Source organism: Anopheles nili, chromosome 2 (assembly GCF_943737925.1).
Source record: "Anopheles nili chromosome 2, idAnoNiliSN_F5_01, whole genome shotgun sequence".
Lineage (NCBI taxonomy): Eukaryota > Metazoa > Arthropoda > Insecta > Diptera > Culicidae > Anopheles > Anopheles nili.
The window spans coordinates 67,914,739-67,940,367 of NC_071291.1; the positions used below are offsets into that span (position 1 = coordinate 67,914,739).

A 25,629-nucleotide genomic window follows, 5' to 3' on the forward strand; every position below is an offset into this window, starting at 1 on the left:
CCGTGGAATATATCGCCTTTATATGCACGTTACTATTTTTTAAAAATCCACCACTGTATTGATCTTACTAGCTCGCCCTCACGTATTCATTATACGTTTCAAAACCTTTCATTCCCGAGCCAACCTGTACAGGCGTATCCTTTGCACGATCACAATCGATCGGCGAGGTTGTGCCATGGCAAGACATACACTTCTTTCACGTACAATCCCATTTCCTTCACCCTTGTGAAGCCATTAATTACGAAATACTCCACCCGCTCACACGCATCCTCTCGTACCACGTGGCATGGTGCATTCTTCATCAGAGTTTGAGTTTTCGTATGCATCTAAACAAAAATCCACCCACCCATTAGCTCACAACACATACCCCCACATGGACACTGTAGATACGGTAGATAGTGCTGCATTTCATGTATGTTTTCTCCGCCCGCCTGATACACGCTAATGGCGCCTTCACGGTCCTAACAAAAGATGCCAATAAGCAACAAAAAAAAATTAAATATATCAAACCAAACAATACCATCCACAACCATGCGCCTCCATCGTCCGCAAAGTGCCTCCAACTAATTGTTGTTTTCTTTTCTTATATACCACCCTCCCTACACCCACCCGCATCGACGCGCAGCTTTGGATGATGAGGACAAGCGATATAAAAACTTTATGAATGCCATCAAGCGGAAGCGATTACAACACCTGAAGGAACAGCTGCAGCTGCAACAGTTGCAGCAGCAACCGGAGCTCGTCAGCAACCAGCAGTAGCGGCGACTCCGGCGATAACATTTAGCGGAGGGGAAGCAAGACGGGGATCTCGCCCAAGACACGTGTGTTCAGGACGACCAGGGCGCAAGGACGTTCGTTTCTAGGCGAGCAATCAAATTAGTTGGATAAATGTTAGGGAAGTAAACCGAAACAGCCTTAGTTCGTACCGCAGGGATTGAGCTACACTTCGCGATCGACGCAACAACTCCTTTCGGAAACAAAAACCCTCACTTGCAGCAGGAAGTGCTTTGGTATTGCGCTCGCCTGTAGGTAAAATTATGTTGCCCCTGTTTTTACAACAGGCAGCATTTCGTATTTTGCACCCACGAAAAAAGCCATGTAACTCTCGGTTCTTCACGCGTCTGCTCCTTTACTCGTTCGTCGATCGTCGATGGAACATACCAACACAACAAAACTGCCCATTTGCTCGAACGATCCTAGCGAATGCTTAGCGTTTTAGTTTTAATCGATCTGCTGTCAAAATGACATTTTTCGGAGCACCCGCTGTTCGAAGATGCAAAACAAAAAGGATATTCCCTCTCGAAGCCTTTCTTGCGTCGTGTGGGAAATTTAGGCGCCTTAAAAGTATTATCTACTCTCCGGTCCACATCTTCCCCTCAAAAGCACCTTCGTTCTGGAGGCAGAACGCTACCTTCATTGCCGCTGCTAACGCTTCGAGCTAATCGCCGAGCGCAAATGGCCAATCATTCACGCGAACCCTCGATTGCGTATCTGTTCAGTGTAAATAGTTAGTGCGTTAGTGTCTGTTTATTATGTTTGTTTTAGTTCTGCGTTTAGCATCGTAAAGCAGCTCGGGTATCCTTTAAAACGTTTGTTGCCGTTTTGGTGGCCAGCAGTGGATAGCCTCGAGTAGGACAGCAACAAACAAACAAAATGCAACTAAAATTAATAAAAGCGAAGCTCTTGGCTTGTTTGAATACATTTTGATAGACGTATACAAAAGAGGAAAAATATGGCAAGTGTGCAAATCAGAAGAAAACAAATCGTTGAGCGAATGTTTCTGTAGAGAGAGAAAGAGAGAGCGACGAGGGCGTGTGATTGCCGTATGTTGCGGGTTCACGCGTAGTCCAGTAGAAATGTAGAAAAGCTAACAAAATGGAAGCCCCCCGATTTAGATAGTGAACGAGCTGGAGCAAGCTGTGTGCGCATATATATTGCTGAGCGAATGGAACGGAAGCAAGGGGCGCATTGGATGCTGCCGTTATGTAGAGTTTTAATTTATTGGAATTAAGTTAGGGCATAGATCTTTTTTTTTCTCGTGACGATTCTTATGTTTCATACATCATTTCGGAAGTCTCCATCCTATTCCCGCTTGTTCGGGAACTGTTGATGGGGCACAAATCGTTGGGTGACAATCTAGCGCATCGACAAAATTCGTAGTCGAGAGCAATAATAGCACGGACTGGGCTCATGCGAGCCAGTGCGTGGAAGTATTAGGCAATAGGTTTCTATACAGTAAAATCAAACTTTGCGAAGGTAGCCTCGTGTGCCGAACGAGGGTGAGGAATATTTTCGCGCGTATATAGAGTAGTATACATGTAGCGGGGACGAAGATAGCGATGCGGATGATTTAATTTCGTTTATGTATTTTGTATAGTGAGCATCTAAATAAAGAAAAAACCAGTATAAATTTCAAACCTTCTGTCTCCATGATTATTTGTAAGCTGAAGGGCATTTCCTCCCAACAGCCGTAGAGAGCCTTATCCCGGGCTGACTCGGTTAATTTTAAAATACCTTTCAGATAAACATTTTCACGCCATGGAGGCGCATGGTCTTTCAAGGACGGACAAATCGAACAGAACCTTACAACAGTCATATATAACGACGTATATTTGGCTCGCTATAATCGTGTAGCGCATATTGCATACCTTCAGGATGAACTTGTAAAACTGCACTAGATGCATTTTTGTGCTAGATGCAATTGGCATTGAGTTCGGTTTCAGCTGTTCATTAAAAAAATACATATAAATCACCTTTTTACAGCACTGTTATTGTCTCATACTCGTCAAATGACGCCTAAATTCTAAGTTGTTTCAAGGTAAATCTCAAATTCAGGAAACGAGTGGTATATGGAGTAAACAGGAACAGATCGAAACACAAATTAAACCAGTTTCTTCGTTAAGCTTCCATTGAACACGTGTAGCGATAAGCTCAGCGGTCAAGCGTGCAGCATGCTTCGCACCCTTCTTTTTGTGCGCAGCTTGAAGGCATTGAAAACCTTCCTGAACGTTCGGTCCGCCAATCCGTCCGCCGTTGAAGGCAATCTGCCACCGGCAGGCGTTCATTGCACCGCGTGCTCTTGCCCACAGGTACGCCATTGTCAAAGCGCGACCCGCCACAAGCAACGTGCGAGAAAACTGCACGCTTGGTGGACCTTCAGCGCACCATTTCACTCCCGCATCTCGTTCGGTCCTCGCGTAGAACTCTCGCCTTTTCTCCTCGCCCAAGCGGCGCAATTAACGGTAGGACGCTGAGGCGTAAGTAATGAGTTGATTACATTGAATGGCCCCAACCAAGCGCAATTACTCGTGCGCCGCGGTTCAGATTCACGGCATCACACAAAAAAAAACTGGGTAATAATAACCGAATTATTCCAACGAAAACATCACTGACAGACGTCAAACGAGTGCACCGTGGGATGATAAATAGTCTCTCAAAATTCGGCACAATAAACCTTATGTCTTCTAACATAATTTGTTACTCTTGTTCCATACAATCTCTGCATCTCACTAGAAGAAAGCTGTTCCATAGAATAACGCCCGAATATTCGCACGCAAGTCACCGATTCGCATGCGCTCGCGTACGGTATATCCCATAATGTTTTAATTACCAACGACCTTGTTTCGGCTTCTGGGGTATGATATTCGTACCCAGCGACCCAGTCACCCAGCCACCGAAGCCTCGCCGGTGGTCTAGTGCGTTTTTCGGCATCACTCGCACGTACAAAGCGCACGGAGCATGTTGCGTACAGAGGAGAGGGTTCAAGAAATGCGACTCCCGGCAGCGAAGAAAAACGTACCGCACATTTACTCTCCGCCAGTGCTTGAAAATTACCCAATACGGCATGGCCATTGCGCTATGCCACTTATGCTCTTCTCGAACAATCTTCGGCCGGTTCGAATGGTGCGGCGTGTGAGAAAAAGCCGCAGAGTTGTTTTCAACCGAACGTTCTAGTTATTCTATCGCAATGCGAAATAAGCCATTATGTAAATGCATTTCTATGTGCTGTTCGTCCTACCGGACGCGCAACGTGATCATTATCGATAAGATAACGCGTATCTTGAAAACAAACGTGCTGGAAAAATCGGAAACAAAGCTTTTAATTTCATTATCGTTACGAGGCTAATAAAACATTGAAAACCTGTTCTCAAACACGTGGGCAATTTTTCAGGAAAACAAGCTTGCGTGTGCGTTTACGCTTCATGCTACAGATGATAAAGATGGATTTGTTTTGTCTCTCGTTTGTTGCACTGATTCCGTGTGAATCCGCTGACCCTGTTAGGTATGATTAGTGTCGGAAGTAAATTTATAGTTCGTCTGGTATCGAAGCAACGTTTCAAGATGCTTCCTTGCGAGAACAATCACAGGAGCGACGTTATCATGATCGAACTGCAACTTCAGGTTTTTTGTAAACAATCTTCTAATCCATCACTTTGAACATCTGTAAAAGCGCTTCAAAAAGCTTCTCGCTTGAATGGGTCGCACACAAATTGATCTATATCGTTCAACGTTCAATTACTGCAAGGCTATTGAGCTGCCTCACGCTTTTCGTTCCTGTTCTTATCAATCCAGCCAAAATCTTCGGCTTTTATTTCCTCGTTGATGAGTAAATAATACTTTCCGTTATGAGATATTTATTCCACGCAATCAAATTTCTTCCAGCAGCAAAAATTCTCACGGAATCTGACCAATATTTACCCAATTTCGCAATGTTTGCATGTCTTTTTTTCCCTCATACGGACTGTATATAGTTGTTTGCCATCAAAATTTACCCATCACAAACAAGGAGTGTTTATTTTTCTGGGCCAAAAAACAAGTCATCCCGCTCTGATATATTTGCTGACGGTTCCTTTAAAATGGCACGCATTACGTTCACCGCCGATCGTATGTGCACGGGATAATATTTCACTACGTTGCTTTGCAGTAACTTTACAGGACTGGATAAAAATTGAAACCAAATTCCATCAAACTTTTCATCTTTGCATCATCACCTTGCCGGAAGTTAGCCGAAACTCTTCGAAAGATGCAATCCTGCTCTTCACGGCTGCTCTCCCGGTAGATGGCTGCACCTGGTTGGTAAACTCTCCTCCCTGTTAACAGAGCAACAGCATATTGCAACCGAAAGTGCACAGGGAACGAGTTTTCTGCAGCCAAAAGCAAGCCCCTGTCACCCTTGTGGCACCTCCAGCATGTATTTCCAGTTCGCGCATTAGCACAAACGATTATATAATTCACGTGCTCTTCACAAGTGCTCCACATGAACGAAGCAGATTCGATCCCGGCCGTCGCTGGAGTGAGCGGAATAAAGCTAAAGTCCAAATGAGAGAGAGAGAGAGGGATAAAGAAAAGGATGGAATGTCTGAAGAAGAAAGCAAGACAGCAAGTGATCGCGATAGTGATCCTCTCGGTACGCGACGCATGAATGTCCACCGGCGCCCGTGGGCTCGATCAGCAGCATTTAAAGAGCCATTCAGGTGAGCTTCACTCTCCATACCCGGCATCCTCTTGCAGCCAACCCAGCCACCCTTCCTAGTCTTCACCCGACGATCTTTCCATTGGACATAACATAATACATCGCCACCGCACACCTTCACCCGGTAATGACACTTCATCTGCACCTCGAACGCACTCTTATTTTCTCTCACTCTCCCTCTCGCTTGCTATCTCTGTTCACGCAAATCGGGCCCCGTGCATTAGCAAGTGTCCCGCAAATATTGACCCATATCCGTCGTGCGTACGCTGGAACGCAAGTCAGAGTCGTTCGCTTTTACTGCATCGAGTATCTAAACGATCGATTATTTAAAAAAAACTTAAGGAAACCCTCTCTGGCTGCATTTGGCGCTTGCGTAGTGTCGGGTTCGTCGCTTTTGCCGCGCGTTGAAGTCTTTCGTCCACCAAAACCATTATCATACAGCGCTCACCGAGCAAAAGAGAGAAAGAGAGAGAGAGCTAGCGCGAAAGAGTAGTGTTTGCGAATGAAAGTGAAAATGCTGCTGCAAATTATAATAAATGCACCATCCTACATTCAGCAGCAAGATTCGTTCGGCCACAGCCTGAAACATAATTTCGATTGGGAACGATGGGCCCGCGGGTCGCTGTTAATGCCACAAATTTATCTATTATAGATGATCCGTCGTAAAACACCAAACTCTACTTTCTCTCGTTGTCGTTCTGTCGCCCTCCTAAGGAAGGTATTTAATCCTCGAAAGCTACCCCCCTTTTCGATCTCGCACCCCACTGATGGATCACAATGGCGCGATCGCAAAACAAATGGCGCGTTGTAGGCGGGAGCAAACACCAGCGCATGGACGCACCCAGCTGAGGTCCGAAAGCTAGCCAAAACCCGTGGTTTAGACCTTGGCAGGAACCCGGACCAGCGATGGGCAGTTTTTGACTGACCAGCGATCGCTACGGTCACGAACCGTAAGATTCGCACACGCACGGTTTGGGGGGTGCTTGCTTGCTCGCTCGCTCGCTCGATCACGCTCTCTTTCGTTCTGCTGTAAATGCGCGCGCCCGTAGGTGGCAGGCGACCCGCGAGTGGCCACTGCTGACAGCGGTCTGTTCAGTCTTGAGCCGATCGTCACCGATTGAGCACCATTGTGGGCTTGGCTAGTCTTTGCGGTAGGTGCTGTACGGTAGAACCGACGCAGTTCACGTTCTGAGTGAGCAGTAGAATAGTGTGGAAATGTTTGGTCTACTGCTTTAGTGGCTGGAAAAAGTGTAAAATAGATCGTGACACTTGCAGTGATAGTGTGCAATGTGAATTTGACTTTCAAGGGACAGGCTTAAAAAAGACGCGCTGAGTTTGTTTAATTTGTTCAACTGATTTTTCAAACGAAGTGATCCGTTACCGAACTGTGAAATAGTATAAATTGTTATATCAACTTTTGAACGGCAATTTTTACTTTTTCATTTTTTATTCTCTGGTATTCTTTACAATAGTTAGTGCAGAACAAATCTAGTTTTAAATGAAGGTTCTGTTCAAAGGATCTGAAGTTTACGTATCGCTTATCTTGACCATTACCCGTTTAATAATTCGTCTGCGCACGCAAACGCGCTTATCCTTCTCCGTCAGGGCAAACCCATACTGTATACCCTTCAAATAAAGATATAATGGTCAATAACAAGATACGGGTGTCATAAGCGACCCCCAAAACCGGGCACGCAGCAAAGATAAACGATCGTTTGCTTCCGCCTTGGCGCAGAAACGTGGGTAGACATACAAAAAAAAATAAGTTAACTCACACCATCTGATTGCACGATAGCGCTTGCGAGTAGTTCCACTTTACGGAGCTAAGGCGATAATGATTCTGAAAGGGTGTTCAGCACTAAGAGAAAAAAGTTAGTCACATGGATACATTTGCGGGGAAAAGCGAAGTAGCGGCAACATTTCCGCAAACACCCCAGGGTGGTTGGAATGATTCCATCCCATTAGGACCCCACCGCTGAGGGTCTCTCTCTCTGTCATCGGTTGGCCAGCGAGAAGCGTCCATCTGATGCTTGAGTAATAGGACGTGCAAAATACGCTCGTTATGTAAAGAACAGTATACCTGCAATGTGCAAACGCGTTCGTCGCGATCGATGGTAGAGAGGACTGCAAGAGAGAAAGCTCCAACCGTGTCGATGTAATCCGGGGTCCGATACTTTGTCGGGAGAACACGCGCGCCATATTTACTAACCCAAATTGATTTGAAAATTATTTCAACAGAAAGTATTTGAAGAGAAAACAAAGTGCTTAGTGCGTGAGTGCGCGTACGTTAGTCGGAACAGAACAAAGCATAAATAGGCGGTACATATATATATTTGGAGACAAAACGCGGCCAAACGCGGAACGCCACAATGACGGTTTCGATGTACGACGATGAGCTGCTGGGACAGACCGGAACCCAGCCTGATCAACAGAGCCCGATGGCTACGGGCAAAATCGAGGAGAAGCTCACCGAGATCCAGCAGTTCTACGACAAATGTAGCATCTTCATCACAGGCGGAACCGGATTTCTTGGCAAAAGTAAGTACCATCTGGGTTGGTAACAATTGTTGGCTCACCGTCATAAACGATAAGAGCGTTTCGCTTAACGGATGGGTGTTGTAAATTACGCTCAAAGGATGCCATGATCCATTAGGAAACCGTAACCCTTAAGTGTTAAGCCCTCTTTGTTGTGTATTTTTTTTTTCGACTGACCTCATTGAAACTTCACCGACTTCGATCGCTCGCCCGCGACGGTAACTAGCTCGTGCACGTGAAAACACCGTCCGTTTCCGTTGAGACGTCATTTATTTGTTTGCCACCCAGTTGCATCACCGTGTTTGTGTTGCGGGGTGCACCTTTAAGGTTTGTGAGCCGAAGAAGAAACATATATTGACACCCAACAAAGCTCGGCACCGTCAACACCGCCGCCGAAGTGTTATTTATTTTATTGCACTCCGGGTAGGCCCGAGAACATGCAAGAAGAAATGGTGCGATCGTGGAAAAAAAGGGCTTCGAAAGGGCTCCGATTGCGGCAGCAAATTAATCGACCCATCGGGTGCAGTTTCACAACAGATTTATTGCTAGCCCTACGGCGTTAAGTACACCACAACTACCGCTAGTATGCCGCCGTTAATGTCAGCACCACCGCACACGGTGGGAGCGCGTTTTGTGGTCCTTGGAATATTTTCGGTGCCGAAAAGTTTTTCCCCTAAATTACGCCCAAAATCGTGCGAACGCTGGCGGTGGGCTTTTACGCGCAACCTTGAAATAATCTTTCACCTTTTCGGCCAGGCCAGTGAACGTGCGAATTGTTTACATTTCGCCGTGTTCACATGTGTCGTGCCCGATGCGCCTGAGAGGATTCGGTGACTCCTTGCCTGGCCTGGTTTTACGCTTTCGGTTGGCTACGTTTTCTTTTTCCTCTCGCCGCGTGCTGTTTTGGGTAAACATTGGTGATCGTGAAGTTCGGCATGGCTGCATGCAATTTTGACAGGAGCTTTTGACACGCCACGATCGTCACCGATCGCGATCGCAAAAGGGGGATGATCGTTTCACAAAATGGTTCATTTGTCACATCATACACCTTCACGCGAAGGAGAATCCCTCGTCAAGGCTCCACCCGAGCCGCACGCCAGTCCCGTGCCTTTTTCTCTGCACTCCGTGATCCTGACCCGAACCCGGGAGGCGGGTGTTATGTAAAAGCCTTCGGCACCGAGCCCGCGTGTTTACTTTACGCGCCTATGTTTGCTTCATCTTCACCTTGACCGACAAACGGCATTTTCGACGGCGCGGCGCATGACGCGCGTAGAAAATATGGTACAACTATCACTTCTCCCGAGACACTATGGGCGAGTTTTTGGAGCAGACCGCCGTCGTCGTCGGTGGGTCCCATAATTTGGCTTCGCCCTCTCTTGGTGGCGTGCTGCTTAATGCCACACCCGTTGGTTGGCCACCTTTCACCGCGAGTGTCGTGTAAAAGTGCGAAAAAAGCGCATCGAGCATGCTGGCCGGTGAATGGGCCCGACCGATCGCCGAAGGAAAACGCGCATAATTGCTTGCCTTTTTGGTGAAACTGATATTGAAGACGTTGGAGGGAAGAAAAAAGAAAGAGTCACCTTGCAAATGCACGAGAAAATGTGTGTACAACAAAAGCATGCACTATAAAAATGCATTTTCGGAAAAGCGAATCCCGTTACATTTGTCACGTGTGAAAAATGCATATTTATGTACGTTTAAATTTCTCCGAACACTTCAGCTTAAAAATATGCTCCTAACGGAACTTTTGACTACCCCATACTGTGACGTTCTTAACTTTGGTTTAATTCTTTAAAAAAGAATACCAAGAACCGAGGACGAGGATGTTTGTAATTTATATATTGGATGTAATTGATACACGCAATGCAATGCTGCAAAAAAAAACCCCATTCCTCGGGCCAAAAAGCCATGCTGGGAAATCCTCGAACACGAACCGATAAAAAAAGGTCCCGAAAAAATTCACTCAATGCCGCCTTCACCGGCCACCAGTTTATGCAAATCTGCAGCGCCCAAAAACCCCGACTGATTCGATCCTCGTGTGAGTGTGTGTGTGTGTGTGATGAAAAAAAAAATTCGCAAACCATGCTCAACCCCCAAAACACGTCTCGCCGGAGCCGGTCTTTTTTCTTCATGGTGTTTTACTTTTTTGCAACGTCCGCAATTCTTGCTCCGTTCTCTTTGGCCAGCCAGCCATCGTGGCACCGGTCAGGTGTCTGCGGACTGGTCGTTCTGGTCGTTCGAGTTCTCGTGAATGAACCCTAATTGATGTCCCATTCACGGTAGACGAACAGCTGATCGGGTATGGTTTGTCTATTTTTTTTTTGCTTCTGTCCTCTTACACCCGTAAATGAAGACATTCGAAGAAAAGAAAAAATAATCACACACACGGTTAATTATCGTTCGGGTCCAACCAACGCACCCAAATAGGGGTGAGCATATTTTCCACTGACGTCATGTGGTAGTAAAATGTAAAACGCGTTTTGTTTTTGTCGCAGCACGCAACGAATCAACAAAACTTAGTATGCGGCGCTTGTTACAATCCCGCCGATCGCCACTTTATCGATGCCGATCGAGTACTCGAATGGCCGTTGCGGACAGCGCATTGCAACACCCAATGCCGACTGCGATGGTCATAAGCATAGGCAAAGTCGGGTCAGTCAAAAGGAAAATCGAAACAAAACGCGGTCCCGATCCTTCCCGGGCTGGACGACGGGCTGTTGACTCTGGGCTGAAGGTGGAAGAGGTAGACAAAAAAAAACTCGCTTTCCATTTCTGGTTTGCGAGTCGGCACGCTTTCCTTTGGCAGGTGGGCAATTGTGTCAACTTTTTTTTTGCTGCTGCTGCTGCTATAACCACAACTAAGAATGGCTAAGCGGGACACTCGGGAGGCCCACACAGTCAGCTGTTTATTCTGCCGGGCAACGCAAAACGCGGCGCTGCTTGATCGACTTGCAAGTTGCAGCCCGGTTGGAGAGCTTTCACCGCAATGAGTAAAGTTCAACAGGGCCCGATGTTGGTATCAGGTTACATAATTTTGCACAGCCCCTACGGTTACGGTAGGTGGCATGCTGCAACCGCGGAAGATTGGCGACAGGAGCACTAGCACAGTGCAGTGTGTACAAAAGCATGAAAAGGAGAGCTTGATCTGTCGATCGGGGCACAGAAAGAGAGAGAGAGAGAAACGTCCGTCCTTATGTCGGACCACCTTTCACACCAGCTCAGCATACAAGCAATGAACGTAAGGGTCCACCAAGCCGGCCCAAAACGAAACGACTTCAATGAAGCGCACCAAACGAACCCTTGATGTTGGCGAGATTTCTGCCAGTGTGACAGCAGCAACAGAAAATGTAATATAAAATCTATGTTCTCTCCCCGCGCGTTGCTGCTAAGCCGACCGTACCGGATTCGATATTTGTTCCGCCACAAAAGGGCCCATCTTGCAGGGCCCTACCGTGACCGTGGTGGGTGGCAGGTGTTAGGTAATAACTACAAATGAATCGTTGGAAAAGGAGAAACTTTAACAACTGAAGTGAAAATACACCTTGAAAAGTGTATTTTTAACAACAGAGCTTTTTGTACCGTGCATTCGAAAAACTAAAGCTGGTGTTTGAATAATTATATCGAACAAATATTGAACATTGAAGGCTTTAACAGGTTCCTTGAATCACGTGAGTCACCGGAAATTCCGTTAATCAGCTGAATCAATTGGGTTTTTTTGGCACAATTTTATGGAATATCATAAACCCTGGACAGGTTAACAACCTCGTACAAATTTAATTTAGCACATTTTTTTCACCACTGAGAGGGTTCTCTGATTGCCTTAAAGTTGCCTCACCTCTAATTCGAAATTTTTATTGCCATTCGCTTTGTTATGATTGATTGGCGAGATTTAGAGCTGTGCCCATTAGAGGGGAATTGTTTCAGTCCGCGAGGAATCAAGCTTCGGTCCGTGAGTCATAAAGCGACACAACCCACGGTCACACGTGGACCATCCTCCTCGATCGGATGATCAGCAGACGGCTCCAATAAAGTTCCGGCTAACCGCTCGCCGATCCACGGGTGTGACACATGATACTATTTTGCATACGCGAACCACGAAACCACGGGAAAAAAAACCACCCGAATACCGGTCCCACCCGGGGGAACCTGTTATTTAAATGAGGAAAGTGGACCTGCCGAAACAGGAAAATGATGAAAACGCTAAAAAAGGGCCACACCAAGGGTGGGAAGCACTGAGACCGATAAAAGTTCGCGGGCACACTAATGCTATGCCGATCGTCCCGCGTGCCATCCCGAAATCCCTTTTACGCTCGCACACCTGCGAAGCCGGCCGGCTTTAAGCTAGCGATTTGTGCTGATTTTATGGTCGATATTTTGACCATGATTTTGGGGTTGTTCGCCGGCGCATGGTTCAGGGTCAGACGTGGAAGATCTATCCGAACTACGATCGTGCGACGGCTCCTCGCGGTCTAACGCTCGTGTATTTAAACTAGCTCTAGTCAGCTTCCATTCGAGCCTAAAGCCACCGCTTACTGCTTGTTCCCCCCAAAAAAAAAAGAGAAACCTGTTCTTTTGCTAGAAGCCCGTTCCCTAGCAACAGGAAGCGTAGCTCAGGTTCCGATACCTGGTACTGCACGAAAGGAACTTTCAAATACTCCGTTCCTGCGAAAGCCCACCTCTCGAGCGTGAGGAGTTCGCACGGGGAAGCTAATTCGATTCCTTTATCACACCGTTCTGAAGCACGGATACATTTCAATGCCTCACCTATTAAAGTTGTATAAATTACTTTTGCTGCTCGATACTAGCCGTGTGTCTAGGTTCTCTGCCGTAGCCAACTTCGCTGTGTGCGAGTAACGAGATCTCACAAAAGAAGCAAAACACTAATTACCATATCTCCTTACCTTTTTCCCGTACAGCTCTCATCTACAAACTGCTGACAAGCTGCCCGGGAATCGAAAACATCTTCCTGCTGGTGCGGAGCAAGCGAGGCAAAGACATTTTCTCCCGCGTGGAAGAGATCTTCGACGATGCTGTAAGTCCAGAGTTTTGGGATCTTGATCAGAACGCCAGCTGTCCTCGTCCAGCCGTGTACCAATGCGCGTGCTTCGTCTTTCCTTTTCAGATGTTTGACAAAATGAAGCAGGCCTGTCCGAAGTATGATCACAAAATTCGCGCCGTCGCGGGCGACTGCATGCAACCGGGCCTCGGCATCAGCTCGTCCGATCGTGAGGTGTTGACGGAAAACGTACGTCTTCTAGCATAGGGAAGTCAACGCGGGGCGCTAACTGATTCCTTTTCCCATTTTTTCCCCCGCCAAATTCCGGTTCCACAGGTCAACATCGTGTTTCATCTTGCCGCCACGGTGCGATTCGATGAGAAGATGAAGACGGCCATGCAGATCAACGTGAAGGCGTGCCGGGACGTGTTGGACCTGTGCCACGACATGAAGCACCTGAAGTCGGTCATCTACGTCTCGACGGCGTACACGCAATGTCCGCAAGCGGTCGTCGATGAGCGGTTCTACGATCCACCGATGGAGTCGGAGAAGATGATCCACCTGACCGATTGCGTGACCGACGGTATGATCGAGAAGATCACTCCAGTGTAAGTATCTCGCAAAGGTAGAGCAGATGTCATGAGCAATGTGTACGATAATGAGAACCTTCTCCATTCCTGACGGGGATCATTAACAGGCTGCTGGACAAATGGCCCAACACGTACACCTTCACGAAGGCCATCGCCGAGGACGTGGTACGGAAGAACAGCCGCGGAATGCCGGTGGGAATGTTTCGGCCAGGAATCGGTAAGTGTCCAACCCATCCCATAAATCTGACAGCTGTCTCTAGCTGACGTATGGCGTTACTCATCGCTCATCGATCGCCACCGTCGCAAAGGACAATCAAACTGTCACTCCCTAGAGTCGCCACTTGCGGCACGGTTGGCCACAAATTGGCAAATATGCATCGGTTCCACGTGCCGGTGCGAGGTTACAACACGCCCATGTTGATCAAATAATTCATGAGCGCTGGTTAATTACTCTCGCCACCTCGTTTCGCCATCGTGGCCAGTTAATCCCACCGATCGAGCGCCGCACACGAGTGCACATTCGCGTCCTTCTGCGGCGCAGGCAAAGCCCTTGGGCCCATGGCCTGATGTGAGGGAAATTGGCATGCAAAGCGAGTGTCACCGAGTGTTCGAAGGAGACGGCACTGCGTGGCGATTTCTCGGCGCGTTGGCTAACCATCGGTGGTGGCTAATCAGTGATCGAACCGGGACCGTGATATGGGGTATGGTTTTCTGCGGGTTGCGAACCACGCGGTTGCAACATTGTGGTTCAGCTCAAGGAACGTACTCTTCGGTTTGTAACCTGTACCGGATTCTAGACGCAACACGCTCTGGAGGCTTGCGAAAGCCCGATCAAGCTGGTTCTCCTGATCATGGGGTGGAGCTTTCCAACGTTGGTGCAACATTACCACCCACGGGGAGGCTTTTTCGGAGGAGGGCGTATTTATGTAACGACCCGTGTGGGATGTCAATAATAATTCACCTTAAATTTAGCGACAATTGGCGATTGAATGGGAGTCTGGGAAGGCGCGAATTTTAGCGCCACATTGTAAAAAGAACCCCCAATGACTAGGTTCCGGTTTGGCAGGTGAGTCAACGGTTCGATGCACGTGTCATCGCCGAGAATGCAGAATCCGGGTAGGGCTTTCGGTGTTTATCCAAGAGAGAGAGAACAAAAAACGAGAATCTTTTCACTCGATACGTCGATAACTCATCTCCTTCGAGTTGTTCCCCTTTTATCCGTGAAGCACTTCGGTGTAGTTCTTTGAGTGCTTGTTTGCCTTCAAGGATAGCGTCGAAAAAAAAGCAGCAGCAACGTGACGCTCTAGAACAAACATTGTCAACCTTCAGCGTACTTGTGCCAGCGGCCAATACTTGGTATTCACCGGACAGCATTCATCTCCGAACAGACAAATCTTGTTGCTCCACGACTCAATGGGCTCGCTGATGAAGCGAACGGATCGCGTTGCGTTAGAGATCACGTAGCCCTCACGGCGTGTCTATGTGCCACCATTATGCAGCCTCGGTGGCTCGAATCCGTGTGCCATTGACATTGAATCCGGCCGGTGAGCCGAAACCACCTCCTCTCGGGGGTTGTTTTTCCCGGCTCGAATGATGCAACCCATTTTTTTTTCGGTGATTTTTATCCGATCACCGATGGGCCTTCCCTCCCACAGAGAGAGGAAGAGAGAGAGAGAGAAAAGACGTACCGCGCCATCTTGAAAGCGACTCCACACGTCGACTGGAAGGTCGATAATTCCTGCGCTCATATTTGGGTAGCGCGCTTTGAACGGGTTTGGGCCGCCCTGCGTGCGCGATGTTCGAGCACAGTTTGTACTATTTATTACATGTGACCTTCCACGTCTAATTGTTACCCGCTGGTGGCCGCACCGACATGATTTATGGCTATTTGTCCAACATATCAGCTCTCTTCCGTGTCGGTGCGTGGCTTTTTTTTGGGGTGGCTTCACCAGCTTTACCATCAACGCCTGTCCTAACGCGCAATCAAGGCCACCTCTGATCACCTTTCGTACACGTTGACATCCGCTGTGGCCTGCTGCGTCAAAGCTCGTGCGTAATTATCCTCTCGGTGAGCTTTCACGCCGGTGACGGTGATGGTCACTTCTTTATATCCTTTGGCGGACTCAGCTCCCCACACGGTCAATCGTTCCCCGTGGCCTGGGGCCAAAATTCGCCTGCCGACAAACGTTCCCACGTCGATCGAACTCCGTCCTCGATTGGAAGCCCCGCAGAATGGCGAGGTGAGCACCAATTTTCGCAATTTGTGCAATCAAGTTCTTCTCCTGCCATCGTGCGAGTGCGCTCATCAATTTTCACCTCATCACGGTGAAGTGGCGAACCATTTTCCAAGGCCAACCGTGCTTAGGTTTTGGGTGCGTTTGGGAAAAGGTCTCGGTACAGCTTTCTGGCCACCTGGTGTGATGGTGCGACCTCGTGTGCTTTGTTTGCTACGAAAACTGGCGTTCAAAAGATGGAGCCATCGTGTGTCAAGGCATCTTGAAAATTAAATCCTTAAACGAGCCCTAATCGCTCGTGTGACTGCGACAATCGCACATATGATTAACAATTACAAAGCGTATGTTTAAAACACCCCCAAAAAAGCACCATTTATTGCTAATGACACGCTGTAACGAAGCCATTTAAGATATGACAAAATGGAGGTGAGAAAAAAAAACTCTGCACCAAGCAAGGCACCTTTCAACCACGCGCATCGTTCCCCCCGGTGTTCATTAGAGCGAAAAAATAGCTCAACCTCTTTATTGGCGCACTGACGGGCCACCAAATTGTCGGCTAAAGGGGTTTTCATTCATAAATTTTGCCACCAATTGATGGTTGAGCTTTTTTCTCCACTCACACCGGTCTTATGTGAGCTCGCAGAGGAGAAAAAAAATTGCCTCCGGCACACATTTGGTGCGGATGAAGCGGCATATAAAGTGGTAAAGTGATGGCAACGCGACCGCTAAATGACAGCCATTAATTAAGGGGAAACAAACGGACCATGGGGTGATGAGACTATTAGAAGCAACCGAGCGTTGATAAACTGATGTGCAAAAGAGGAAATGGGTTTGATGTGGAAAAAGCGCCACCAACAGCATGTATTTTGACGCGGGGAAGCTACTGCTCGCCGCTTGATTGAGTGCTTAATCGAGCAAGGAGCTGTCCGACACGCTAGATTAGAACAGCACAGCCATTCTAATGCGCGCCGGTACAAAATGGCGCTAAAATTTAATCGAGCGTGACACCACGACGCTCCATAACCCCGAGCATGACACTTCGTGGGGTAGAATATGGTGATTTGAGTAATGTAACGTATTTTTCGGATTGTTCATAGCGAAATGTCCCCTCGCTTGAACGAACCGAGAACCAGGAAAGGATGTTATGGTGGCCTGGTTTTTTTTTGGGGCACGGGTTTACCCTGACGTCATTTCGCACGTACACGAGGAACCCATTAAATTGGGCTTTTATTTGTCGGCCCCGGTAAAGAACATCGCCCAAACAGACCAGGTCGGAATCGTTATTTACGGAAGTGACCGAGTCCGAGCAAAGTGCGCGAATAATTCCCCCGAGCGCACGCGGGAGAAAACAAACAGCAAACGCTAAACCCGCACGCGGATGTCAACAGTGCCCTAAAACAACGGCAAACAAATCCCGTGCAATAGCAAACTGAGGCGCGTCGGCGCGATTTTTCCAAGCGCACATGCTAATGACGTCTTCCGCGTGTTCGCGTCAACGTCACCGGGCAGAAGGTGTTTTTGTCGTTAAAGTAAGGGAAAAAACATCCAGCCACATGCGCCGTGTGCGAAGAGAAACGTTAGAGAACCTCCACAATAAAGTCTACCCTGAGAATGTCCGAGGAATGGTACAGGTACAGGACAAGGTGTTACTTAAAACAACATCCAGTACACCGGTAGTGAGCAGGTCCACGCAGTCCGGCCAGGTCAATTGCTCAAGAAAGTCACCGTAATAACGTTCGGCCAGCTCAGACAGATCACTATCGTACACGGGACATATCCGTGGGATCGCCCCTCCGGCGATTCAACTGCTGGAACTTGCATCATTGGCGAACACCGGTCGTATGCTCGATTATACAATCCACAAGCCGTGATCGTGTGCGATCGGTGCGATCGTCTCTTTGCCTTTAATGTTGAACCTACGATTTCGCTTTCATCTTGCACTGGGCAGTCGTCCACTGGAGTGCAAGATTCATTACCTGCGGAGATGCATTACACGCTTTTGCCTAATTGTTGGCCATTTTCATTCGGGGGCGCAATTTTGCAATTAACGGACGAAACTATCGCTAGCCCGAAATTCACGCATGCTAACGAGCTTATAATCATTCACGAAAAATATATGCTCATTAAGTGCGTATGCTTATTGATGGTGGTTTAAAACAACAAAAAAAGCACTAAACGATAATAATTGCTGCTTGGCAAAGGTGTACGAAAGAGAGGCTTCCAAAAGCACAGCAACAAAGTACTGCATCGAAACGCGGGAAAACGAAAACGCGAAATGATTGCGTAAACAGATCTAGATTGATAAACCCTACGTCAGCGGGACTATGCGCCTCCATTTAGTCTTCGTTCTCAGATGATCCTCCCAGCAGAAGGGTGTCCTGTTTTGCTGCTTACGCCATTGCGTTTGCCAAATCCGTGCCCTAACCTACCGCAATTTTGCGCTGATTTACTAACTCTGCACGACTCTCGCGAAACCGATCGCTAAATTGTACAACTCCCGTCATATAACGGTTAGCAATGGGTTGTAAGAAAATGGCGTTCGATAGTTGATGCACGTCGTTAGCACCTTTGGCGGGGCTATTAGCGCTCTGGCTCTGGCGCTGTACCTATTCGATAAGAAAATTCATCACTTGGACGAAGCCCACGTAAAGCGACATTATTTCCCTAAAAAACATGTTTTTTTCGACCATGGAAAGCTTCAAAAGTGCGTGATTGTTTCGACTAACGACGCATGATGTGACGCTTTTCAAGGTGCAAAAAAGGGGTATAGATAAACTGAACGACCTTCCAAAGAACAATGACCATCTCTTCTGAATCTTTCGTTCCGATGGCCATCTCTCTCGAGAGAAAGACTAGAAAACCTTCCAAAATCTTACCCCCGTACTGACGGGGTTTTCATTCATACACGGAACACCTGCAAACCGGTGCTGGAGGGCGCTAAATCTCGTCGATCGTTTACCATCATGGTGGCTAAGGAAAAAGTCAATATTGTTCCTTTCAACCGCTGTGTACCAAACCGGGGCAATAAACGAACCCGACACACTGGAATCACCATTTAAACATGTGGCCACCCCGGTCGAAGGACTCAGCAACAGGTGACGATGACTCCTCACATCGCAAGCGACGGGTGCGATTACGCGCGCATGTAACGTGAACAATCGGCCACCAGCTTCAACCTGAGCGATGTCTTCATCCGAACAGCTCATTAGCAAACCGCGATGGGACGCGCTGTAGCGTTCGTGTGCCGTAGCGTATTTTGCACAACCCATACCGTCCACTAGGTTAGTTTAGTCCCACCACCTTAGTGTGTCAAGTGACGGATTCGCTCGGGTCCTCACAGGTGGTGTGTGGACCCTCCCAAAAGGTACCCATCGAAGTCACCAAAGTCTCCGGTTACTGCTGGTACGGTGCTCGAAAGGTTGACTGATGGCTGGCGCAGCCCACGGTGCACAAATAATAACAATGCATCCGCACGACGAAGGTGCGCACGTACGAGCCAAACCACACCGAAACCGGTGTGTCGTGTTGTGCCGCAAGTGTCGCAATTTTTGGACGTCCACACGAACTAATTGGTATGTATCGATGAGGCGGTCATTTCATCACCCCCTTTTTACGGGACGCAGCAGTTGAACCACGAACCGATAGTAATGTGCGACTCTCGCGTGGTTTGCTATACCGAACGCGCTTGAAAATCTCTCAAGGTGTTCCAACGGTTCCAGAATTGGACGTACGCAGCAGAACTTGCGTTTTGGAGGTCTTGCCGGCTCAAAATTCGCAACGTTTCCGAAAAAAATATCCGTTCGTCTTCGTAGCGGGCAGCATTTAGCACGTTGAGTGTCGCTAACTTTTCCCTTTCCGCTGAACCGCGAACTGTGGGTATCCTTCTGCTCTAACGCCCGCACGGGCATGACCTCGCGGGACTCCAAATCGAAGACTATGCCGCCGTCGTCGCCGCCGCCATCTGCCTACCCACCTGCTCCGGGGGTTTCGTTTGCAAACTGGTTCAAAACGCAAATTTTCTTCCGATGGTGTGAAGTTGCCCCCAAAATTGTGTCAAACTTCGCCGTGTTTTGTTTGTTTTATTTTTCCCTCTATTCTTCGCCGCCGCTTTGGGTGAACAACTTCAATCCAATGCCATCGGGCAGAAGGGGGGAGGGGGGGGGGATTCGTAAATTTTTCAACATATATTAACCTTGAACGGGGGTGAACCGGTGAGCGAACCGGTGCAGGGAACGCCACAGCATCCCCAAGTTCGGTGTGGCTGTTTTCATCCGAGAACTGCCTATCGCAGGATCGCAGGACCGCCAAAATGTCAAGTTTACGAGCAGAAGCTGCGAGGTGTCCTAGACGAAGGTGCCCCTGGTGGCGGTTTTGTCAAGGTTTAGATGCGCATAAAACCCACCCGTAGGCTCATTGCCACGGGGGTTCAATCGGTGCGGTCGTGGTCGTCGATGGTCAAGCCCCCGTTTTTATGCAGTGAGGGGTAGCTGGGCGGCACGCAAGTCCACGCCTTTCAAGGTACACGATCGGATGGAGGGAAAGTATCGCCATCGTTAATTAAGATCCCGAACACGTGGCGGGCATAGCTCACATTAGGCGGGCGCGTGGAGTGCATGTTCGATTGAACGTCCACCGTTGGGGGGAGGTTAAGAGAATGAGAAACAGAGGGAATTCAAACGACAACGCATACAATCGAAGCCCTCCAAGGGAAGGGCTTCCAACATCGCACACACTGAGAAAGCGAAATTGGGCGAAAGTTTACCCGACATTTAAATTCCACGACCCACAAGCGTGGATGGCCTAAAAAAATTGTGTGTAATAAGTCTACTGCGATCGGTTAAATTTAAATGCAACCTGAGTATGCGCTGAAGAAGCCGAAAACTGATCACATGGCCTACCATTCTTTTCCCAAAATTGCAGTCATTGCGACCTACCAGGAACCCGTACCAGGATGGATCGATAACTTCTACGGACCAACGGGTGTGATTGCTGGCGCTGGCACTGGAGTGCTGCGAACGCTGCGTGCAGACCCGGCCAAGGTGGCCAACATGGTTCCGGTTGATCTGTGCGTGAACGGCATCATCTCCTCCGCCTGGGACATCGCTGAGCGATTCCGAACGTAAGTGTCGCATCTGAGGGTGCATCGTAAGTGCAGCAGATTAAACGGACGTTACGTGACGCTAGCTACCCGTTTTCGCCGGTATTTGGGCAGCATCGGGTGCTTGCGCAAAACCGTACAAAACGAAACTGGTACATTAGGTCACACAAGCAACGTACCCTCCCGACCAAAAGCTCTGACCATACGATTTGCTTGTTTTTGCAGCGAAATTTTGCCCGACCCGGAAATCCCGATCTACAACTTTTGCACCGAACCCAACAATTGCATCACGTGGGGTGACTTTACGCACACCACGATCAAGTTTGGCTCGATGTATCCCACCATGAAGGCGATCTGGTACCTGTGCTATGCCAGCAATCCCAACATCGTGCTGCACTACCTGTCCATCATCTTCCTGCACTATGCGCCGGCCGTCGTCTGTGACATCATTGCGGTGCTGATCGGCAGAAAGCCAAGGTAGGTTGAGGATGGGCTGGACACCGTCCGGCGTTGACAAATCGCGCTCATATTCGTATGCAAATACGGCCACCACCTGCGTTGGGATGAGGACAAGTATGTTCATTTGTCATCCTTCCCCCGCGCGCGTGTATTATCGCCGAAATATGAAACATTTTACAAAACGGCGAATAACAACAGCAACAACCCTCCGTTATTTCCGCTTGCAGACTCCTACGGAGCTACAAGAAGATCCACCGCTTTATGGACGTGATTGAGTACTTTTCCATGCGCGAGTGGCAATTCAAGATGGACAACATGAACGCTCTCTGGCGCAAGCTGTCGAGCGCGGACCAGAAGCTGTTCTTCTTCGACATGCGCCAAATCAACTGGGACTACTTCCTGGAGCAGTACTTCTGCGGCATCCGGCGGTACCTGCTAAATGATCCGATGGAAACCGTCCCGCAGGCGGTGGTCCGCTGGAATCGGTAAGAATCACCTAGCTAGCGTTCGCATAAGGGCGTCAAACTATACTACCTTTTTGGTTTTTTTAGCCTCTACTGGCTGCACCAGGCCACGAAAGTCGTCGTGCTGCTGCTGCTGTACAAGATGGTGATGTCCGTCTGGGGGATGCTGAGCTAGAGCGGAAGAACGGTGCCGTTTAATCCCGAGGGGAGTCGCCTTTTGCGGCACGTTTTTGGTACAACCACCCACAGTTCTGTTTCGCTGGCTTTATATTACCTGCATAGAATGTAAGGTTTCAGGAAGGGAAAAGCAGACAATTATTTAAGAGAGAATTGCGTACGGTGCGCATCTGTGGCCACAGGTGTGGCCAACGCTCGAACATTTTGCTCCGTGTATAGATTTTACTTGCTGCTGCAACACGTCGAAGTGCATCGCTGTCGAAGTGCATGCATCGTCCCGGTGTTGTCGATTTAGTTGTACATTTAGTACCGGTTTCCTTTCGAGTTACGTGTAAATCGGTTGCGGCGGCAGTACGTAAGACATACGCCGATTTCAATACATATGCTAGGCAGTAAGGTCCACTGAGCGGTAGGGAACTAGTAGTAACGAGACCCGCAGGTCGTAAAGCTCGTCTTGCTCGAAGAAACAGCCACGCGGCTGCATGTATGTATCATTCATTCCAAATAAATCATGAATTATAATATCGCACGTGGTAGTGCTAGTTTCAAATGGGGGCTGCAACAGATATAGTATGATATTCAGCATTAACAATTGCATACACGTGGTACGATAGGATCTACATATACTCACAGGAGCACATTATTTTTTTGAAATTCTTTTTTACCGTTGCGCTAAGAAAAACAATGAGCACGATCACTACTCGGTAAGAGTTTGCGAGCGAATATGAAGATATTATGAGCTTCAGCGAGTCGAGAATAAGGGCGGCAAACTATTTAAAAGTAAATTGTGTACTACTTTAAAACGTTGAAACTCCAAATGATCAATAAAGTGAGTAAAAGCTAAATCAGTCTTTAACAATATGACGATCGGGCGAAAAGTGGTGGAGGGCACGTGGACAATAGGCCCATTATATAGAATGTGCATAAGCAGTTTTACAAATAAAGATAATTTAAGCAATAAAATATCTAACAATACTATGAATGATTGATACTAAAATATTTATTTTGCGCTTTCTCCATCAACCACTATTCGAAACGTTGCACTTTCACGCTTTGCTCTATCCCATGACCCCGCACGACCTTCCGGTGGTCGGTGGAATGTGGGAACGTTGCATAAATGCAACCCAAGACCCTCGTGCTCGGCCTGGGGGCTTGTTACTCGTGTTTCGCACCAATCATCGGTAGATAACGGTTATGATAGATAAGACCGCGGGCGAGCATTGCACAAGAAATCACGCAAATCAGCCCCGGAGGCATGAACTTGCCTGATCGCGCCCACCGGGAGCCCATCATGCCGGCCAGAACCAATGCGGTGCCGATTTGCAGCAGCGGACGGGGCGGATCATTTGACGACATCATCGCACCGTAACCCAACAATGCACCGAAAGTGAGGCCGGCTGCCAGCGAGGGGACGGAACCTGTATTCAGGGTTTGAAGCAGGGAAATTTCACAAGTTAGCGGAAGATTGTTTTGATTGCGAAACACGCCATGCTTACTGACCTGCTTTCGCGTATCCCATAATACCACCAGCGGCCACGGTAGCGGCGTAAGCGAACCCCAGGAAATCCGTCGGCATTGTGCAATTAAACTGAGCTACGTTTCACAAAAATACGTAAAAATGCAAATAAACAGACGAACCTCTAGATTCCGGTTGTTGTCAATGCAAACGTCAGTACACCCTAGCTGGAGATTTGACAGCTAGTTTTTCGAGTTTCTTGCCGTTACACAATCAAGCCGGTAGTTTTGTAGATTATTTATTCTTTATCTATATAATTATTGCCTGTGCTTTGTGGGTGTGCGACAGAAGAATGGAACTTCAACTTTGTGATTAAGAATAGATATTATCCTACATGGGTATATTTTTGTTGCATTTCTTTTTCCGCCTATTACTCCACCGATAAACTGTATTCCGATCGTATAGAAGTGTGCTAGCTTAAGCGTAAATGAGAAATATTACACGTCGCATGTTGCTGCAGCGCATCTGCACCATTGTATAGCTAAGGACCTCTCACCCAATGATATTGCACCACGTGAAACGTTCACAAACCATGCAGTCTCGCGTGGCAGGCGCGCACACGTTTCCGCAATGCCCTGTGAAACGTGGATAGCGAGGAGGCGCGGGAGAAGATCGTATAGTTCAACGTATTACAAAGATATAAGTTAATAGGAAGAGTTCTCATTACGTCCTTATGTTGCAAACATTCAATACGTCTTCGGGAGAACCACACTTACACATTTTCTGATGAGGATTGACTAGAATAGATAGGAACGGAAAAGTTGTTGCAAAGCAATGGTGAAATGTGCTGTATATTCTTTCGCACGGTTGCGATATTTTCATGCACGCTTGTGTGCTAGCAGATCGTATGAATTTTAATGGCAACGATCTTGAACATAAATTCGAATCGAACAAATGAATCACTACGTCAGGAGATGCAGCATAACAGCATCTCCAATACAGCCCACTTATTGTTCAATCTGAAAAATTGTACAATTCTATCCGTACTATCATGACTAACAGCCTACAAACACTCGCGTTTCACAGGACGGCGGAGTATTGTTCTGTTTTCCTACCAACTAGTTTCTCACAACTTCCTGGCACCTCTAGAAGACCATTTTGGGCGGAAGCATAATGGAGTAGCATAAAATCAAAAAAGAATCAATAGTTGGTATAGTCAAAATAAGAAACCTCTACGACATTAAAGAAAAGCAGTTCGAGTGTCCCACCATATGCAGCAAAAGCCCTCTAACCTGTTTCATCTGATCTCTTCTTCCTGGTTGTTTGCGTAACAATACCGTCTGCGGGGATGGTCCGCTAACGAATTTAACACTATCTACATTGATTTGTTATATAGTCAATATGTTTGGAAAAAACGCGACAACTCTATTGCTTGATTCGCCTGAACCGATTAGCTTCACTGTCTTTTTCTTCCACCGAAAGAAAAGAATACCATAGGAGATCTATACAACGATACATTCGCCTTTGCCTTTTCTTTGCTTAGCCATGCTTGTGGCCACTCTTAACGTAACACCTCAGTACATATGCTCGGTTTCCGCCTAGTAACATCACTTTTCTTGAACTTTACATGTATAATGTGTCAAGAAAAGTATCGTTATACAACAGTACGCTTCATATTCGGTTTCTGTTTCTGCTACTATACACAGTTTTCATGGAATGAATTCAGATTAGATTACTGTTCTCATTACATCTCTCATCGCGGAATTTCACGTTCATATTCATGTAACATCTCGATGAATTGGTGTGTTTTGTTTTATAGTTCTCATGTGCAGGCGTTCTATCCCATGCCGAGAAAGAGAGACACAGTAAACTTTCTCGTTCTATATGGGTATACTTTCTATACTTTTCTTCTTACATACTATTAATTTGTGACTTCTGTTATGTTAGGTGTATTTCTTTAACGGGTTTCTTGGCTGCAACCAGAACCGTACGCTTATTTCATGTTTATCTCGATTCATTGGTATGCTGTTTCGTGTTTTACTTTGTTCTAATCGGCTTAAGCGCATTCCTCACGTCTGCCACGTAATCTTCTTAACTCCTATCTAAAGCCATTCACTTTTGCTGTGCAATGAGTACGACATATGAAA

General features: G+C 47.5%; 2 protein-coding genes across 2 annotated transcripts; one reads left to right on the plus strand and one right to left on the minus strand.

The window, feature by feature from the left end:
• The first annotated feature begins 7,842 nt into the window (after positions 1 to 7,842).
• LOC128721536 (fatty acyl-CoA reductase wat) lies at positions 7,843 to 22,928 on the plus strand. Its single transcript, XM_053815298.1, has 9 exons — positions 7,843 to 8,011; positions 12,925 to 13,040; positions 13,131 to 13,253; positions 13,341 to 13,612; positions 13,702 to 13,811; positions 20,749 to 20,947; positions 21,152 to 21,403; positions 21,613 to 21,870; positions 21,937 to 22,928. The coding sequence occupies exons 1-9, from the start codon at positions 7,843 to 7,845 to the stop codon at positions 22,022 to 22,024; spliced, it is 1,587 nt and encodes a 528-aa protein (XP_053671273.1). The 3' UTR covers positions 22,025 to 22,928.
• Positions 22,929 to 23,015: 87 nt separating this feature from the next.
• LOC128731949 (transmembrane protein 14 homolog) lies at positions 23,016 to 23,619 on the minus strand. Its single transcript, XM_053825108.1, has 2 exons — positions 23,527 to 23,619; positions 23,016 to 23,444 (listed from the first exon to the last, which is right to left on the minus strand). The coding sequence occupies exons 1-2, from the start codon at positions 23,600 to 23,602 to the stop codon at positions 23,182 to 23,184; spliced, it is 339 nt and encodes a 112-aa protein (XP_053681083.1). The 5' UTR covers positions 23,603 to 23,619; the 3' UTR covers positions 23,016 to 23,181.
• Between the last annotated feature and the right edge of the window lie 2,010 nt (positions 23,620 to 25,629).

Bases quoted from the DNA above. Each gene is read 5' to 3' on its own strand.
- LOC128721536 (XM_053815298.1), top strand. From the start codon at position 7,843: ATGACGGTTTCGATGTACGACGATGAGCTGCTGGGACAGACCGGAACC. The intron at 13,254-13,340 runs GTACGTCTTCTA...CCGGTTCCACAG, and splicing joins GTGAGGTGTTGACGGAAAAC to GTCAACATCGTGTTTCATCT. The intron at 13,812-20,748 runs GTAAGTGTCCAA...CCAAAATTGCAG, and splicing joins AATGTTTCGGCCAGGAATCG to TCATTGCGACCTACCAGGAA.
- LOC128731949 (XM_053825108.1), bottom strand. From the start codon at position 23,602: ATGCCGACGGATTTCCTGGGGTTCGCTTACGCCGCTACCGTGGCCGCT. The intron at 23,445-23,526 runs GTCAGTAAGCAT...CCCTGAATACAG, and splicing joins TATGGGATACGCGAAAGCAG to GTTCCGTCCCCTCGCTGGCA.